Consider the following 14775-nt stretch of genomic DNA (forward strand, 5'->3'; position numbering starts at 1 on the left):
GATGAAATCCGTGCATCAACTGGCGGTCTCCGATGCCATAAATGTGCAACAGATGCAATAAAGTCCTACAACAACATCCTCCTGCAATTTCGGAGAGTGAGAGGCTTCTTCCTAGGCAAACCCGTTCAATTCTGGCACAACTAAGGTCCGGATACAGCAATGTACTCAATTCGTATCGAGAGCGCATTGTCCCCGGAACCCTAAACAGGTGTCCTTCCTGCCAGCAAAGCCCTCACGACACACACCATTTATTCAATTGTCCGTCCGAGCCTACGAGTCTATTGCTCATAGACTTATGGCTAAAGCCAATAGAGGTGCCACAATTTCTCCGGCTACCCTCTTCAAATCCGAATTCCTAATTAATTAATTTATTTTCCTTTTCCTTCTTCAGTTTTCTTCTATCAACATTTTTCAGGAAATAACTTTCGTCAACAGCCAACCTGTTACAACAACAACAACTGATTCTGCCACGAGGATCAGTTTTGTCAATGATTGCCACTAGAAGGTGTTCTTCAGCGTCTACCTTTGTTGGTCTATCATACGGCTAACGCTGTCGTCGACTATGAACCTTGGAGGTCGCCTTTCCAGAAGAGTTTGAAGCCTTTTCCGTACTTGGCCGTTTCTCCGCCGTTTGTTGTCCAGCGCAGGCCGCATAAAAGGTAGAAAGATCTACCAGACGAGAAGTCATCGTCTTCTTGGGTGAGGGTTGCGGACCGTCAGAAAAGCGGATGCGCTTCACAGATTTATTCTGTGGGGCGATATCTGCTTCCCCTAGAAGACGATTGTTCCTTGACTGACTTCCCCTTCATCCTGTTTCGACCACTTTTGGATCCATCACAGCTTTTGCCTCACCTCTGTCATTAGGCGCAGAATCGGGCTTTGAGACAGAACCCTCCGCACGTTGATCATGCTTATGGGTGACATTTTGCATTGGGATACTCTCAGTTGCCTTTAGACCTATTGAGGCGCCTCCTTAAAATATCATTCTCAATTTCCGCTGCTTGCAGTGCCATTTCAATTCACTTCACATCGACATTGCAGACTTGAACTACATCCTCAACATTTTTTTTTAATTATGATTTTTTTTTCTTTTCCAGCTCCTCACTTTCCTCTGGAAACTCTCCGTTTATAAATTCTCTTTCAACATTTATGGCATGTTTGATTTAAGGAAAAACCTAGCCTTCCTGGTGTTGGCCACTGTGGTAATGCATGGCATTATTGTTATACAATTTGATTATATTTTTAAAAAATAAATTTATCAATTTTTTTTATAACAGAATATAACATTTATTTCAAAAAGAAAAAAGAAAATTATTATTAATAGATAATTATTGATTTCACAAAAATATTCGAATATATATTTTTTTTAATTTTATTTTTTTAACATATATAGTAGTTACTAAAATACCATTTCTTATTTAATTAATATCTCATATATAGTGTCAGAATTATTTTAGTTTTTTTCTCTTCATTTAGAAATGCTAAAAATTTCACTGGGTAGGAGGGAGGGAAGGAGGGTGTGTTAATATGATTTTTTTGTTGAGATATAAATTTGCAAAAAGATGTTGGTGTGGGTGTGTGATTGCACAAACGCAGGTTTTTTTTTAATTCTATACTATTTCAAATTCAAGAAAAATAAACAAAACAAAAAAATATTTCACAAAAAAATTTTGGAAAAAAAACAACAGCTACTCCTTGAAGATTTATAAATAAATAATAACTAAAAAAACAAAAAATAGACCCCTAAATACTACATATATTCCAACATTATCCATTCCAACAAAATGTCGCCCGATTATTAATGGCAAATGGATCGGTTTTCATTTTCATTTGATTCTCCTCGACACAACGCCCCAACGGATCGACATAATTCGGTTTGTCATCATCCTTCATGGGTGTCCATATCTTAATGTCATGATCAATACCCGATGTGGCCATTAGACACAGCTCCGGGTGCGGCAAAACACAATTGACAATGGCACTATCAGCCTTATAGATACTATGGATGTTACCCGATTTCCGTTCCCATATAAAAAAGTTACCATCATCCGAACCGGCCACAATGTACTGACCATCATAGCCAAAATAGTTTGCCTCCTTTATATCTGTTGTAGTGTTACAATGGCCCACAAATCGCTCCTTGTAGTCTTTGGCCTTACAACGCCAATAGAATTCCTCATCGGACATTTCGCCACGAGCCAGCAAATCTGCCACAGCCGATTGTTGTTGTTGCTGTTGATGGGACGGTGTTGTTTGACGATTCTCTTTAATATCCTTATTCAACATTAGTACCCCATGATTATTGGCATAGCTGGGGAAGCGACGTATCAATTCCTTTAGGCACTCATCAGCATCCTGCGGCCGGCCCAATTCCAACAGCGAACGGGCCAAACGAAAATGCGCTTTGACATAGTAGGGATCCAGACGCAGTGCCGTATGGCAATCCCTTAACGCAGCATAGATATCACCAAACCACTGCCTGCGCATATAGGCTGTGGCCCGATTTAAATACAACACCGGTGAGGCAAACGAAGCCAAACGTATGGCATCGGAATAGGTGCGTATCGCCAGATAATATTTTTCATTTTCCAAAAATTCATTACCCCATTTTTTATACTCCTCAATTTGTTCGGGCAGTTTGCGGCGATTATGACTTGCTGCCGACTGCTGCTGTTGGTCCTTTGAAGTTGTTGTTGTTGTATCCGAGGAATCTGTTTCATTTGAAGATGGTGGCGGTGTTGGGGGTGCCTTGAATTCGGGTAAATTTAAAAATACCGGTTGCTCAGCATTGTACAGATCGTAAATGTAAATATGTTCAGCTCCCATATTGACTAGCAGTTCGGTACCGGTGGCATTGAACGTTAGATATGTTATTGCTCGCGATTCGTGTTCAATACGTTTGCTGTTGTTTTTACTAATATGTCCCGGGCAATAATAGGTGACACATTCTTTGGGTATATCGCCAGTTTCCAGGGCATCTGAAAGTCAAAAAAGAAAACCGATTAGAAAGGTTTGGAAGGTCCAATAAAAAATTATTTTAAAAATCTGCGCCTCTGATAGATCTCGGAAAAGATTATTTTAAAAATCTACGCCTCTGATAGATCTCGGAAAGGATTATTTTAAAAATCTACGCCTCTGATAGATCTCGGAAAAGATTATTTTAAAAATCTACGCCTCTGATAGATCTCGGAAAAGATTATTTTAAAAATCTACGCCTCTGATAGATATCGGAAAAGATTATTTTAAAAATCTACGCCTCTGATAGATCTCGGAAAAGATTATTTTAAAAATCCACGCCTTCGATAGACCAGAGAAAAAATATTTTAAAAATCTACGCCTCTGGTAGATCTCGGTAAAGATTATTTTAAAAATCCACGCATTCGATATACCAGAGAAAAAAATATTTTAAAAAAAGATTATTTTAAAAATCGACGGCTCTGATAGTTCTCGGAAAAGATTATTTTAAAAATCTACGCTTCTGATAGATCTCGGAAAAGATTATTTTAAAAATCTACGCCTCTGATAGATCCCGAAAAAGATTATTTTAAAAATCTACGCCTCTGATAGATCTCGGAAAAGATTATTTTAAAAATCTACGCCTCTGATAGATCTCGGAAAAGATTATTTTAAAAATCTACGCCTCTGATAGATCTCGGAAAAGATTATTTTAAAAATCTACGCCTCTGATAGATCTCGGAAAAGATTATTTTAAAAATCTACGCCTCTGATAGATCTCGGAAAAGATTATTTTAAAAATCCACGCATTCGATAGACCAGAGAAAAAATATTTTAAAAATCTACGCCTCTGATAGATCTCGGAAAAGATTATTTTAGAAATCTACGCCTTCCGTAGACCAAAAAAAAATCTTTTAAAAATCTACCCCTTCAATAGACCCCTAACAAAATTCTTTTAAATATCCACACCTTCTATAGGATTTGTTTTAAAAATTTACGCCTTATAGGGACACTCTAAAATATTTTTTAATCCATGCCCTGTTGAGCCCCTTACCATTCAAAGACGATGAAAACGTCTTTAGCATACGTCTATCATAAATCCGGGCATATGGATCATTGGCACCCACAGCAATATACTCGGTGCGTATGGGATTAACAGCAATACATTTGGCCTCAGCATTAGGATCAATATAGGCTGTCAAATTAATAAGGCTAACACTATTGCTGGGCGAACGACAGACATGCTTCTCACGATGATCCAATTGTAAGACACAGCCATCTTCACCAGCGGACCTGAAATAAATACAAAACAGAGTACATTAGTGGATAGAAGGTGGATGTTAGAAGGTTTATATCTCTTACCAAAATATAAATGGCGAATCGGGAGCGGTGGCTAAACGTTTCACCCTCGAACCATGACATTGACATTTAAACAACGATTCATAGGGCGACGATGAGTTAATATCAAACAGCATTATGGTCTTATCAGCAGCCGCTGTGGCAATTAAACTATCATTGGATTTGGGTAGAAATTTAACCGAAAACATATTCCCCAAATGTTTCGTGTGTATCGTCTGTAAACGTTTCTGTTTAAAGGGGTTCCATAGAATCAATTGAAAATCATCGGACCCAGAGGCTAAAATACGACCATCACTACTCCATTCTAGACAATTGACACAACCTTCATGACCCTTGAGTATGCAATCCTGTTCCAGACGTTGTATAAAAGGCGGTGAGGCATGCAGACGTCTACGCACTTGCGTCCCGAAATCCGTATAGAGCATACGATTATTGAGGAGATGAGCAATATTATTGCTTTGATAATCATAACTTTTCGAGTTTCTCATTGTGGTGATCTGTAAGGAAGAGAGAGAGAGAGAGATAAGACTTTGTAAATCATTAAAAAAAAGAAAAATTAAAAAAGAATCATTTTAAAAATCCACGCCTTCTATAGACCCCAGAAAGAATCATTTTAAAAATCCACGCCTTCTATAGACCCCAGAAAGAATCATTTTAAAAATCCACGCCTTCTATAGACCCCAGAAAGAATCATTTTAAAAATCCACGCCTTCTATAGACCCCAGAAAGAATCATTTTAAAAATCCACGCCTTCTATAGACCCCAGAAAGAATCATTTTAAAAATCCACGCCTTCTAAGCGTCTGGAAAAAAATTATTTTAAAAATCCACGCCTTCTATAGACCCCAGAAAGAATCATTTTAAAAATCCACGCCTTCTATAGACCCCAGAAAGAATCATTTTAAAAATCCACGCCTTCTATAGACCCCAGAAAGAATCATTTTAAAAATCCACGCCTTCTATAGACCCCAGAAAGAATCATTTTAAAAATCCACGCCTTCTATAGACCCCAGAAAGAATCATTTTAAAAATCCACGCCTTCTATAGACCCCAGAAAGAATCATTTTAAAAATCCACGCCTTCTATAGACCCCAGAAAGAATCATTTTAAAAATCCACGCCTTCTATAGACCCCAGAAAGAATCATTTTAAAAATCCACGCCTTCTATAGACCCCAGAAAGAATCATTTTAAAAATCCACGCCTTCTATAGACCCCAGAAAGAATCATTTTAAAAATCCACGCCTTCTATAGACCCCAGAAAGAATCATTTTAAAAATCCACGCCTTCTATAGACCCCAGAAAGAATCATTTTAAAAATCCACGCCTTCTATAGACCCCAGAAAGAATCATTTTAAAAATCCACGCCTTCTATAGACCCCAGAAAGAATCATTTTAAAAATCCACGCCTTCTATAGACCCCAGAAAGAATCATTTTAAAAATCATTTTAAAAATCCACGCCTTCTATAGACCCCAGAAAGAATCATTTTAAAAATCCACGCCTTCTATAGACCCCAGAAAGAATCATTTTAAAAATCCACGCCTTCTATAGACCCCAGAAAGAATCATTTTAAAAATCCACGCCTTCTATAGACACCAGAAAGAATCATTTTAAAAATCCACGCCTTCTATAGACCCCAGAAAGAATCATTTTAAAAATCCACGCCTTCTATAGACCCCAGAAAGAATCATTTTAAAAATCCACGCCTTCTATAGACCCCAGAAAGAATCATTTTAAAAATCCACGCCTTCTATAGACCCCAGAAAGAATCATTTTAAAAATCCACGCCTTCTATAGACCCCAGAAAGAATCATTTTAAAAATCCACGCCTTCTATAGACCCCAGAAAGAATCATTTTAAAAATCCACGCCTTGTATAGACCCCAGAAAGAATCATTTTAAAAATCCACGCCTTCTATAGACCCCAGAAAGAATCATTTTAAAAATCCACGCCTTGTATAGACCCCAGAAAGAATCATTTTATAAATCCACGCCTTGTATAGACCCCAGAAAGAATCATTTTATAAATCCACGCCTTGTATAGACCCCAGAAAGAATCATTTTATAAATCCACGCCTTGTATAGACCCCAGAAAGAATCATTTTATAAATCCACGCCTTGTATAGACCCCAGAAAGAATAATTTTATAAATCCACGCCTTGTATAGACCCCAGAAAGAATCATTTTATAAATCCACACCTTTGATAGACCCCAGAAGGAATCATTTTAAAAATCCACGCTTTTGATAGACCCCAGAAGGAATCATTTTTGATAGACCCCAGAAGGAATCATTTTAAAACTCCACGCCTTTGATAGACCCCAGAAGGAATCATTTTAAAAATCCACGCCTTTGATAGACCCCAGAAGGAATCATTTTAAAAATCCACGCCTTGTATACACCCCAGAAAGAATCATTTTAAAAATCCACGCCTTCTATAGACCCCAGAAAGAATCATTTTAAAAATCCACGCCTTCTATAGACCCCAGAAGGAATCATTTTAAAAATCCACGCCTTCTATAGACCCCAGAAAGAATCATTTTAAAAATCCACGCCTTTGATAGACCCCAGAAGGAATCATTTTAAAAATCCACGCCTTTGATAGACCCCAGAAGGAATCATTTTAAAAATCCACGCCTTTGATAGACCCCAGAAGGAATCATTTTAAAAATCCACGCCTTTGATAGACCCCAGAAAGAATCATTTTAAAAATCCACGCCTTCTATAGACCCCAGAAGGAATCATTTTAAAAATCCACGCCTTTGATAGACCCCAGAAAGAATAATTTTATAAATCCACGCCTTGTATAGACCCCAGAAAGAATCATTTTATAAATCCACACCTTTGATAGACCCCAGAAGGAATCATTTTAAAAATCCACGCTTTTGATAGACCCCAGAAGGAATCATTTTAAAAATCCACGCTTTTGATAGACCCCAGAAGGAATCATTTTAAAAATCCACGCCTTTGATAGACCCCAGAAGGAATCATTTTAAAACTCCACGCCTTTGATAGACCCCAGAAGGAATCATTTTAAAAATCCACGCCTTTGATAGACCCCAGAAGGAATCATTTTAAAAATCCACGCCTTTGATAGACCCCAGAAAGAATCATTTTAAAAATCCACGCCTTCTATAGACCCCAGAAGGAATCATTTTAAAAATCCACGCCTTTGATAGACCCCAGAAAGAATAATTTTATAAATCCACGCCTTGTATAGACCCCAGAAAGAATCATTTTATAAATCCACACCTTTGATAGACCCCAGAAGGAATCATTTTAAAAATCCACGCTTTTGATAGACCCCAGAAGGAATCATTTTAAAAATCCACGCTTTTGATAGACCCCAGAAGGAATCATTTTAAAAATCCACGCCTTTAATAGACCCCAGAAGGAATCATTTTAAAACTCCACGCCTTTGATAGACCCCAGAAGGAATCATTTTAAAAATCCACGCCTTTGATAGACCCCAGAAGGAATCATTTTAAAAATCCACGCCTTGTATACACCCCAGAAAGAATCATTTTAAAAATCCACGCCTTCTATAGACCCCAGAAAGAATCATTTTAAAAATCCACGCCTTCTATAGAACCCAGAAGGAATCATTTTAAAAATCCACGCCTTCTATAGACCCCAGAAAGAATCATTTTAAAAATCCACGCCTTTGATAGACCCCAGAAGGAATCATTTTAAAAATCCACGCCTTTGATAGACCCCAGAAGGAATCATTTTAAAAATCCACGCCTTTGATAGACCCCAGAAGGAATCATTTTAAAAATCCACGCCTTTGATAGACCCCAGAAAGAATCATTTTAAAAATCCACGCCTTCTATAGACCCCAGAAGGAATCATTTTAAAAATCCACGCCTTTGATAGACCCCAGAAAGAATAATTTTATAAATCCACGCCTTGTATAGACCCCAGAAAGAATCATTTTATAAATCCACACCTTTGATAGACCCCAGAAGGAATCATTTTAAAAATCCACGCTTTTGATAGACCCCAGAAGGAATCATTTTAAAAATCCACGCTTTTGATAGACCCCAGAAGGAATCATTTTAAAAATCCACGCCTTTGATAGACCCCAGAAGGAATCATTTTAAAACTCCACGCCTTTGATAGACCCCAGAAGGAATCATTTTAAAAATCCACGCCTTTGATAGACCCCAGAAGGAATCATTTTAAAAATCCACGCCTTGTATACACCCCAGAAAGAATCATTTTAAAAATCCACGCCTTCTATAGACCCCAGAAAGAATCATTTTAAAAATCCACGCCTTCTATAGACCCCAGAAGGAATCATTTTAAAAATCCACGCCTTCTATAGACCCCAGAAAGAATCATTTTAAAAATCCACGCCTTTGATAGACCCCAGAAGGAATCATTTTAAAAATCCACGCCTTTGATAGACCCCAGAAGGAATCATTTTAAAAATCCACGCCTTTGATAGACCCCAGAAGGAATCATTTTAAAAATCCACGCCTTTGATAGACCCCAGAAGGAATCATTTTAAAAATCCACGCCTTTGATAGACCCCAGAAAGAATCATTTTATAAATCAATGCCTTGTATAGACCCCAGAAAGAATCATTTTATAAATCCATGCCTTGTATAGACCCCAGAAAGAATCATTTTATAAATCCACGCCTTGTATAGACACCAGAAAGAATCATTTAATAAATCCACGCCTTGTATAGACCCCAAAAAGAATCATTTTAAAAATTCACGCCTTCTATAGACCCTAGAAAGAATCATTTTAAAAATTCACGCCTTCTATAGACCCTAGAAAGAATCATTTTAAAAATTCACGCCTTCTATAGACCCTAGAAAGAATCATTTTAAAAATCCACGCCTTCTGTAGACCCCAGAAAGAATCATTTTAAAAATCCACGCCTTCTATAGACCCCAGAAGGAATCATTTTATAAATCCACGCCTTGTATAGACCCCAGAAAAAATATTTAAAAAATCCTCGAACTTCCCAGCCGTTGTATTCCTCCAAACCCTAAAATGTTAAACCCCAATTCTGTGTCTTCATCTGGAATATAATAAATATCAATATTTTTCTTATTGTTATTTAAAATCTATAACAGATCTTACGTGCTGGCACTTGTTTATTTATGCAGACATCGACCAGAAATTGAATGCCTTGTTTCTTTAATTGCTTTTTGGGTTTATTTACCCCGTTGTCGTTGTCTTATCTCGTCACCACAAACTATTTGACGTTGCAACAAATTACTGCACTGCAGCAGCAGCAATCTTCCTTCTTGCAATCCGACTGATAGTCAATTGTAATTTTTCTTCGGTGGTATTGCCGACTTCTACGTTCTTCTGACCCCTTTTTGATTATTACTTCGTTCTTATTTTTTATTGTGATAATTTACTTTTTTTCACTCAATCTTCCAGAAGTTTTTAAATCTTCGATTTTTTACATTATTTAATAGTAGAAAAATTATTGACATTTTTTATTTCTCTTTGTTTGGGAGTTTTGCGGTCCCTGATTTTTGCTCAATTTCCGTGAGTGGCAAAGGAAAACTCCGCTTTATTTCTTGTAATTTTTCTTTTATTAAAAAACAAGTCTTCTTTTGTTGCAATAGGTTTGTTTTTATAATTTGATAAGATTGAGATGATTGCAAAAAAACTGAAGTGATTAAATTAGGGATAAGTAAATCGACTTTCGACTAAGCGATTAATCGAATTTTTGTATTGAAATTGATTAAATGTTCCTTTTAATTACAATGCCGTTTCTTAAAGTTTTGACGGCGTTGCGGAATTGGACGAAATAGCTTTGAAACGTAACTGATAAAGCCAGAATCAAAACAAACAAAGGTTATTTTTGGTTTTTCATTTGTTGGTTTCGCAAACCAGGGTTATGTAGATCGACTTTTGACTTATCGATTAATGTGAATAGGGGAAATCGGTTTTTGTTGTTATTGACATTCTAACGGCATTCTGTAGATAATCAAGATAATAGGGATAAGTAGATCGTATTTTGACTAAACAATAAAAAATAATTTAAAAATAAATTTTAAACGTAATTTGATAAAATCAATGCATTATAGTAGATCGCCTTTAAAATTTATTTTAAAAAACCCAGGCCCTGTTAAAATTATTTAAGAAAAATTTACCCTATTTCGTAGTAAACGTGATACAATAATCCAAGGTAGGATATTTTGTGGCAAATAACAAAAAAGCAACAGATATAAATAAAAAAATAATTATATAAAATAACCTCAATGCGGGACTTATAAAAAAATTAAATGTTCATTGTGCGGTTTAAGGGGGAACACATACGAGAATTAGAATTCATGCCTCGCATGCTAAGTTAGCTTTGTATGAAATTTCAATTTATAATGGAATATCAAAGTCAAACATGAATTTCGGATTTTCAGCCAACTTCAGTGTTTATTTTTAGTCCTATAAGAGGTGGTGGCATCCGCAGCGGTATCTCGTGGACCATAACGGCCGCCAGTTTACTTACTTTCTAAAGGGTATAAATAAGTTTTCTCAATGATGTCCGAAGACTCCTTAGTCACAATCTCTTCCCTAACGTGGACAAATCGAAAGTTCGGACTATCAAACTTCACCGGCAGAAAGAGGTCCTTCAGATCGATGAGTACATATCGTGATCAGCTCGGTTAATAGTAGACATTTAAACTCCAAGTTGAACAGCAGTGTCGCTACGCTCCGGATCCTATCTCCGAGACGCTTGCATCCAGACGTAAGTTTCAGTTTACGTCCTTTGCGAAGTTTTAGCTTACGTTCTCTACGAAGTTTTAACTTACGTCCTCTGCTCTGCGAAGAGCGATAATGTGAAGGACCCTATCGACTTTTGAAGGGGTCGACGTAATCGACGGATACGAAGCATTTTGGCCACCTGCAAGCGTGGGTCTTTTCGCTGCTGTTTGATGCTCATCCGAAGATTGCAATCTTTTCAAAGCCACAGTTTTTGTTGGAGTTTCGCCAGACGCGTATTCGGAAGGGGGAACCTTTCTGGAGACAATCATACTGGCTCTCCTTCTATCCGACTTAGACACTTTCTTGCCTTCATTCGTAATGGTAGGTTTTATCAAGAATTTCTCATCTCATCAGGGACACCCCCCACCCCCCCCCCCCAAAGGTCCTGATTATTAAGAGATCCCTGGCATCATTTTCCCACTCTTTGGGAACTACCGATGAAATTTCAGTTTTCTCTTGATCTGAATGAATTCCTTATTGGTAACTGCGTTACTATACCGCTCGTTGAACCTGTTGCTAGGTTTAACTTTTCCATGTAGGCGGTGTCAAGGATTTCTGATATCGTCAAGGACCCCCTCGAAGGTCCTGATTAATCAGAAATTCCTGGAATTATTATTTGAGCAAATGCTTGGGCTACTGACGCCCTCTTTTGTGTTTTCCTCTTAAATTTGGGCGCCACTCTCCTTTATTCTTTAACATTAAATAGTCTCAACTTCATATGCCATGGCACAAATTCTCTTATGTATTTTCACCTTAAATGGGGGAAAAAATAAGGGGGACTTCAGCATTGGGATGTTAAGTTGGCTTCTGTTATTGTAAAAGAATAATAGAGAACCATACCCAAATACGACTCTGATATTCCCTATACAAATCACATTTCATTCAAAGCCGAATTAACATGCCATGAATCCTCGCCTGAATCCTCGTATGTGTTTCCCCCTTAAGGCTCCAAAGACTCATTTTTAATTAAAAAAAAATAATTTTTTATTTATTTTTTTAATAAAATATTTTTATATTTTTATATCCGCCTTTTTCATGATAGATATATTTGGTAGTATAAACGCCTCTGTTATGGCTACAAACGCTATGCCCCAATTGCTAAAAAAAATATATTTTTAATAATTTCTAACTACTTTTAATGTCCTCTTCAAAAAATCTTCGACTTTCTTTAATATTCCCTTATAATTTCCCCCAATATCATTGTATGTGTTCACTAAAATGAACTAAAAGAACCAGTTACCACTGAACCCTTTACTCATTTCATTTGAATGCCACAACCACAATCAGCTGATTTGCCTTTCTTCCATTTCGTTTTCTATACACACAATTATCTAGCCATTGTATCTCGCCCATTCATTCGTAAACAATAGAAATTCTTGAAGATTTTGTTTTGAATTTATACTTTATCAGCCATTATCTCGTATGTCCCCCCATTCTTGGCAAAAGTGGAGCGCCGTCAAAACTTTAAGAAGCGGCATTGTAATTAAAAGGAACGGTGGGGTTTTCGATAAAATCGGACGCATGTGAAAAAAAAATTGGAAAAAATCAGAAAATTTGTTGTGTGCGTTGTTAATTTATTACAATTTTATTTAATTTGTTCATTAAATTTGCGAAAATTGAAAGATATATATGTGTAGATTCCTATGTCTAAGGCAAAGGAGTCGAAAAAGAATAAATCGAATACGACAGCAGCAGCAACCACCAACAATAGCAGCAGCAGCACAATGAAACAAAGTGTTAATGGCCAAGAAACGATGGAAACGACGACGACTACGAGGGCCGTAACCAAGAATCCCCTCAAATCGGATGCAACTGATAACAAATTGGAAAAATGTGAAAATGTTATAGAATTTGCCAAAGATGAGGATGAAGATTGCGACGACAACGACGACGATGAGGAGGAGGATGATGATGATGACGATGAAGGTAGTGATCAATTTCATTCAGCCCCCACCACACCTACCAAATCCTCAAATAGTTCGTTAAAGGATTTTTGCAATCAACAACAGCAATCGCAACCAAAATCGACCCAGGAAAAAGAACCTACCAATAAGTCCAGTTCCAGTGAAGGTTTGCCCCTGCATAAATGCATATTCCAAAATGACATCGCAGCATTGCGAAAACTTTTGGAAAGTAAAAAAGAAAACCTTTCACTGAAAGATAAACATGGTAATACCCCATTGCATTTGGCCGTTATGCTCGGCCGCAAGGAATGCATTAAATTGCTATTGGATCACAATGCCACAGTGAAAATAAAAAATAACGAAGGTTGGACAGTACTGGCAGAGGCAATTTCTTACGGAGATCGCGATACAATCGGTTTGCTGTTGAAGAAGTTACGACAACAATCCCGTGCCCACTTGGAATCACGACGTTCGTCGATGATAAAGGGCCTTAAGCAAATCCAGGATTTCTATATGGAATTGAAATGGGATTTTACATCATGGGTGCCGTTGGTGTCACGCATGCTACCCTCCGATGTGTGTCGCATACACAAATGTGGCACCTCGCTGCGCCTCGACACCACTTTGGTCGACTTCAATGATATGCGTTGGGAGCGAGGTGATATTTCGTTCATATTTCGTGGTGACCATCCCATGAATCATTCCATTACGGTGCTCGACAATGAATATCAATGTTATCAGCACATCCACTATGAGGATTCCGATATCGATGATGAGGTGGATATTTTAATGTCTAGTGACATTTTGGCAGCCCACATGTCCACAAAGAGTATACAATTTGCTCGAGCCCAGACGGGCTGGATATTTCGTGAGGATCGCAAAGAAATGGTTGGGGGGCAATACCAATCGGAGCTATATTCTGTACAGGGTTTGGTGTTAAAGCAACGTAAACGTCGTGAACATTTGACCCAGGATGATATACAAAAAAACAAAACCATGTTGGCCACCATGTCCCAGGGCGGTGGAGGGGGACGTCGTTCTAGTCTTACGAACAGCAATAGCAATTCAACCGATGCCAGTTCCACCACCACCACGTCCACCACCAATGGCTCCGCAAATCACCAAACCATTGAGGTGGTACGCCGCTCCTCCCTACCACCCCCACCAAAACCCTCCATATCTTGGGAACAATATATAAATGCCGAGACCGGTAAATGTCCCCAACTGGGACGACCACCCGTCCATAAACAATCGAATAAATCGCTGAAAGCCACTGTTGCCATGTCCAAAGATTTTCCCCTGTCCGTGGAAATGTTGCTGAATATTTTGGAGGTCATTGCGCCGTTTAAACACATCAACAAGCTGCGAGAATTTGTCAATTTGAAGTTGCCACCCGGTTTTCCCGTGAAGGTGGAGATACCGGTGTTGCACACCGTCACCGCCAAGATAACATTTCAGAAATTTGAATTTCGTGATAACATCTCGCCGTCACTTTTCGAAATTCCCAAAAATTATGTTGAGGATACAAGGCGTTTTCCCGATTTATGACCTAATGGTGAGGGACAAGCGCAATCACAACCACAGCAACAACAAGGGCAGCAGCAACAGTCATCAGGTCAGACTCACAATTCTGCTGGAAATGTGGTGGCCGATGTTAATCGTAATAAAAATTAACGATTTTTCAAAAGACAATCTACAACAAGCCGAGTGGGAAAATTAATTTACACAAAAACAACAACAATAATAATCCTTTTATTTTGTAAAAAAGAAGAAGAAAAAACCCAAACAGGGATTTTTTCGCAAAAAATATCAACAACAACATGTAA

At 37.8% G+C, this 14775-nt stretch overlaps 2 protein-coding genes across 2 annotated transcripts; one reads left to right on the forward strand and one right to left on the reverse strand.

Annotated features, from left to right (window-relative positions):
- Positions 1-1728: 1728 nt before the first annotated feature.
- Positions 1729-11314, reverse strand: LOC133326883 (WD and tetratricopeptide repeats protein 1). The gene is made up of 4 exons (XM_061535496.1): positions 11093-11314; positions 4318-4811; positions 3979-4248; positions 1729-2965 (listed from the first exon to the last, which is right to left on the reverse strand). The coding sequence occupies exons 1-4, from the start codon at positions 11312-11314 to the stop codon at positions 1768-1770; spliced, it is 2184 nt and encodes a 727-aa protein (XP_061391480.1). The 3' UTR covers positions 1729-1767.
- A 1374-nt stretch (positions 11315-12688) lies between these two features.
- Positions 12689-14508, forward strand: LOC133326884 (ankyrin repeat domain-containing protein 13C). Its single transcript, XM_061535497.1, has 2 exons — positions 12689-12886; positions 12950-14508. Exons 1-2 carry the CDS (start codon positions 12689-12691, stop codon positions 14495-14497), a joined length of 1746 nt encoding a protein of 581 aa, XP_061391481.1. The 3' UTR covers positions 14498-14508.
- The last annotated feature ends 267 nt before the right edge of the window (positions 14509-14775 follow it).

The sequence above is a fragment of the Musca vetustissima genome, unplaced genomic scaffold, assembly GCF_032173495.1.
Source record: "Musca vetustissima isolate MV318-11 ecotype Yass unplaced genomic scaffold, APGP_CSIRO_Mvet_v1 utg6219, whole genome shotgun sequence".
Taxonomy (NCBI): Eukaryota; Metazoa; Arthropoda; class Insecta; order Diptera; family Muscidae; genus Musca; species Musca vetustissima.

Coding starts and splice junctions, on each gene's coding strand:
- LOC133326883 (XM_061535496.1), bottom strand. CDS start 11,314: ATGATTGTCTCCAGAAAGGTTCCCCCTTCCGAATACGCGTCTGGCGAA. Junction 4,812..11,092: donor CTCTTCGCAGAGCAGAGGAC/GTAAGTTAAAAC, acceptor TCTTCCTTACAG/ATCACCACAATGAGAAACTC. Junction 2,966..3,978: donor AACAGGGCATGGATTAAAAA/ATATTTTAGAGT, acceptor TGCCCTGGAAAC/TGGCGATATACCCAAAGAAT.
- LOC133326884 (XM_061535497.1), top strand. CDS start 12,689: ATGTCTAAGGCAAAGGAGTCGAAAAAGAATAAATCGAATACGACAGCA. Junction 12,887..12,949: donor AATTGGAAAAATGTGAAAAT/GTTATAGAATTT, acceptor GATGAGGAGGAG/GATGATGATGATGACGATGA.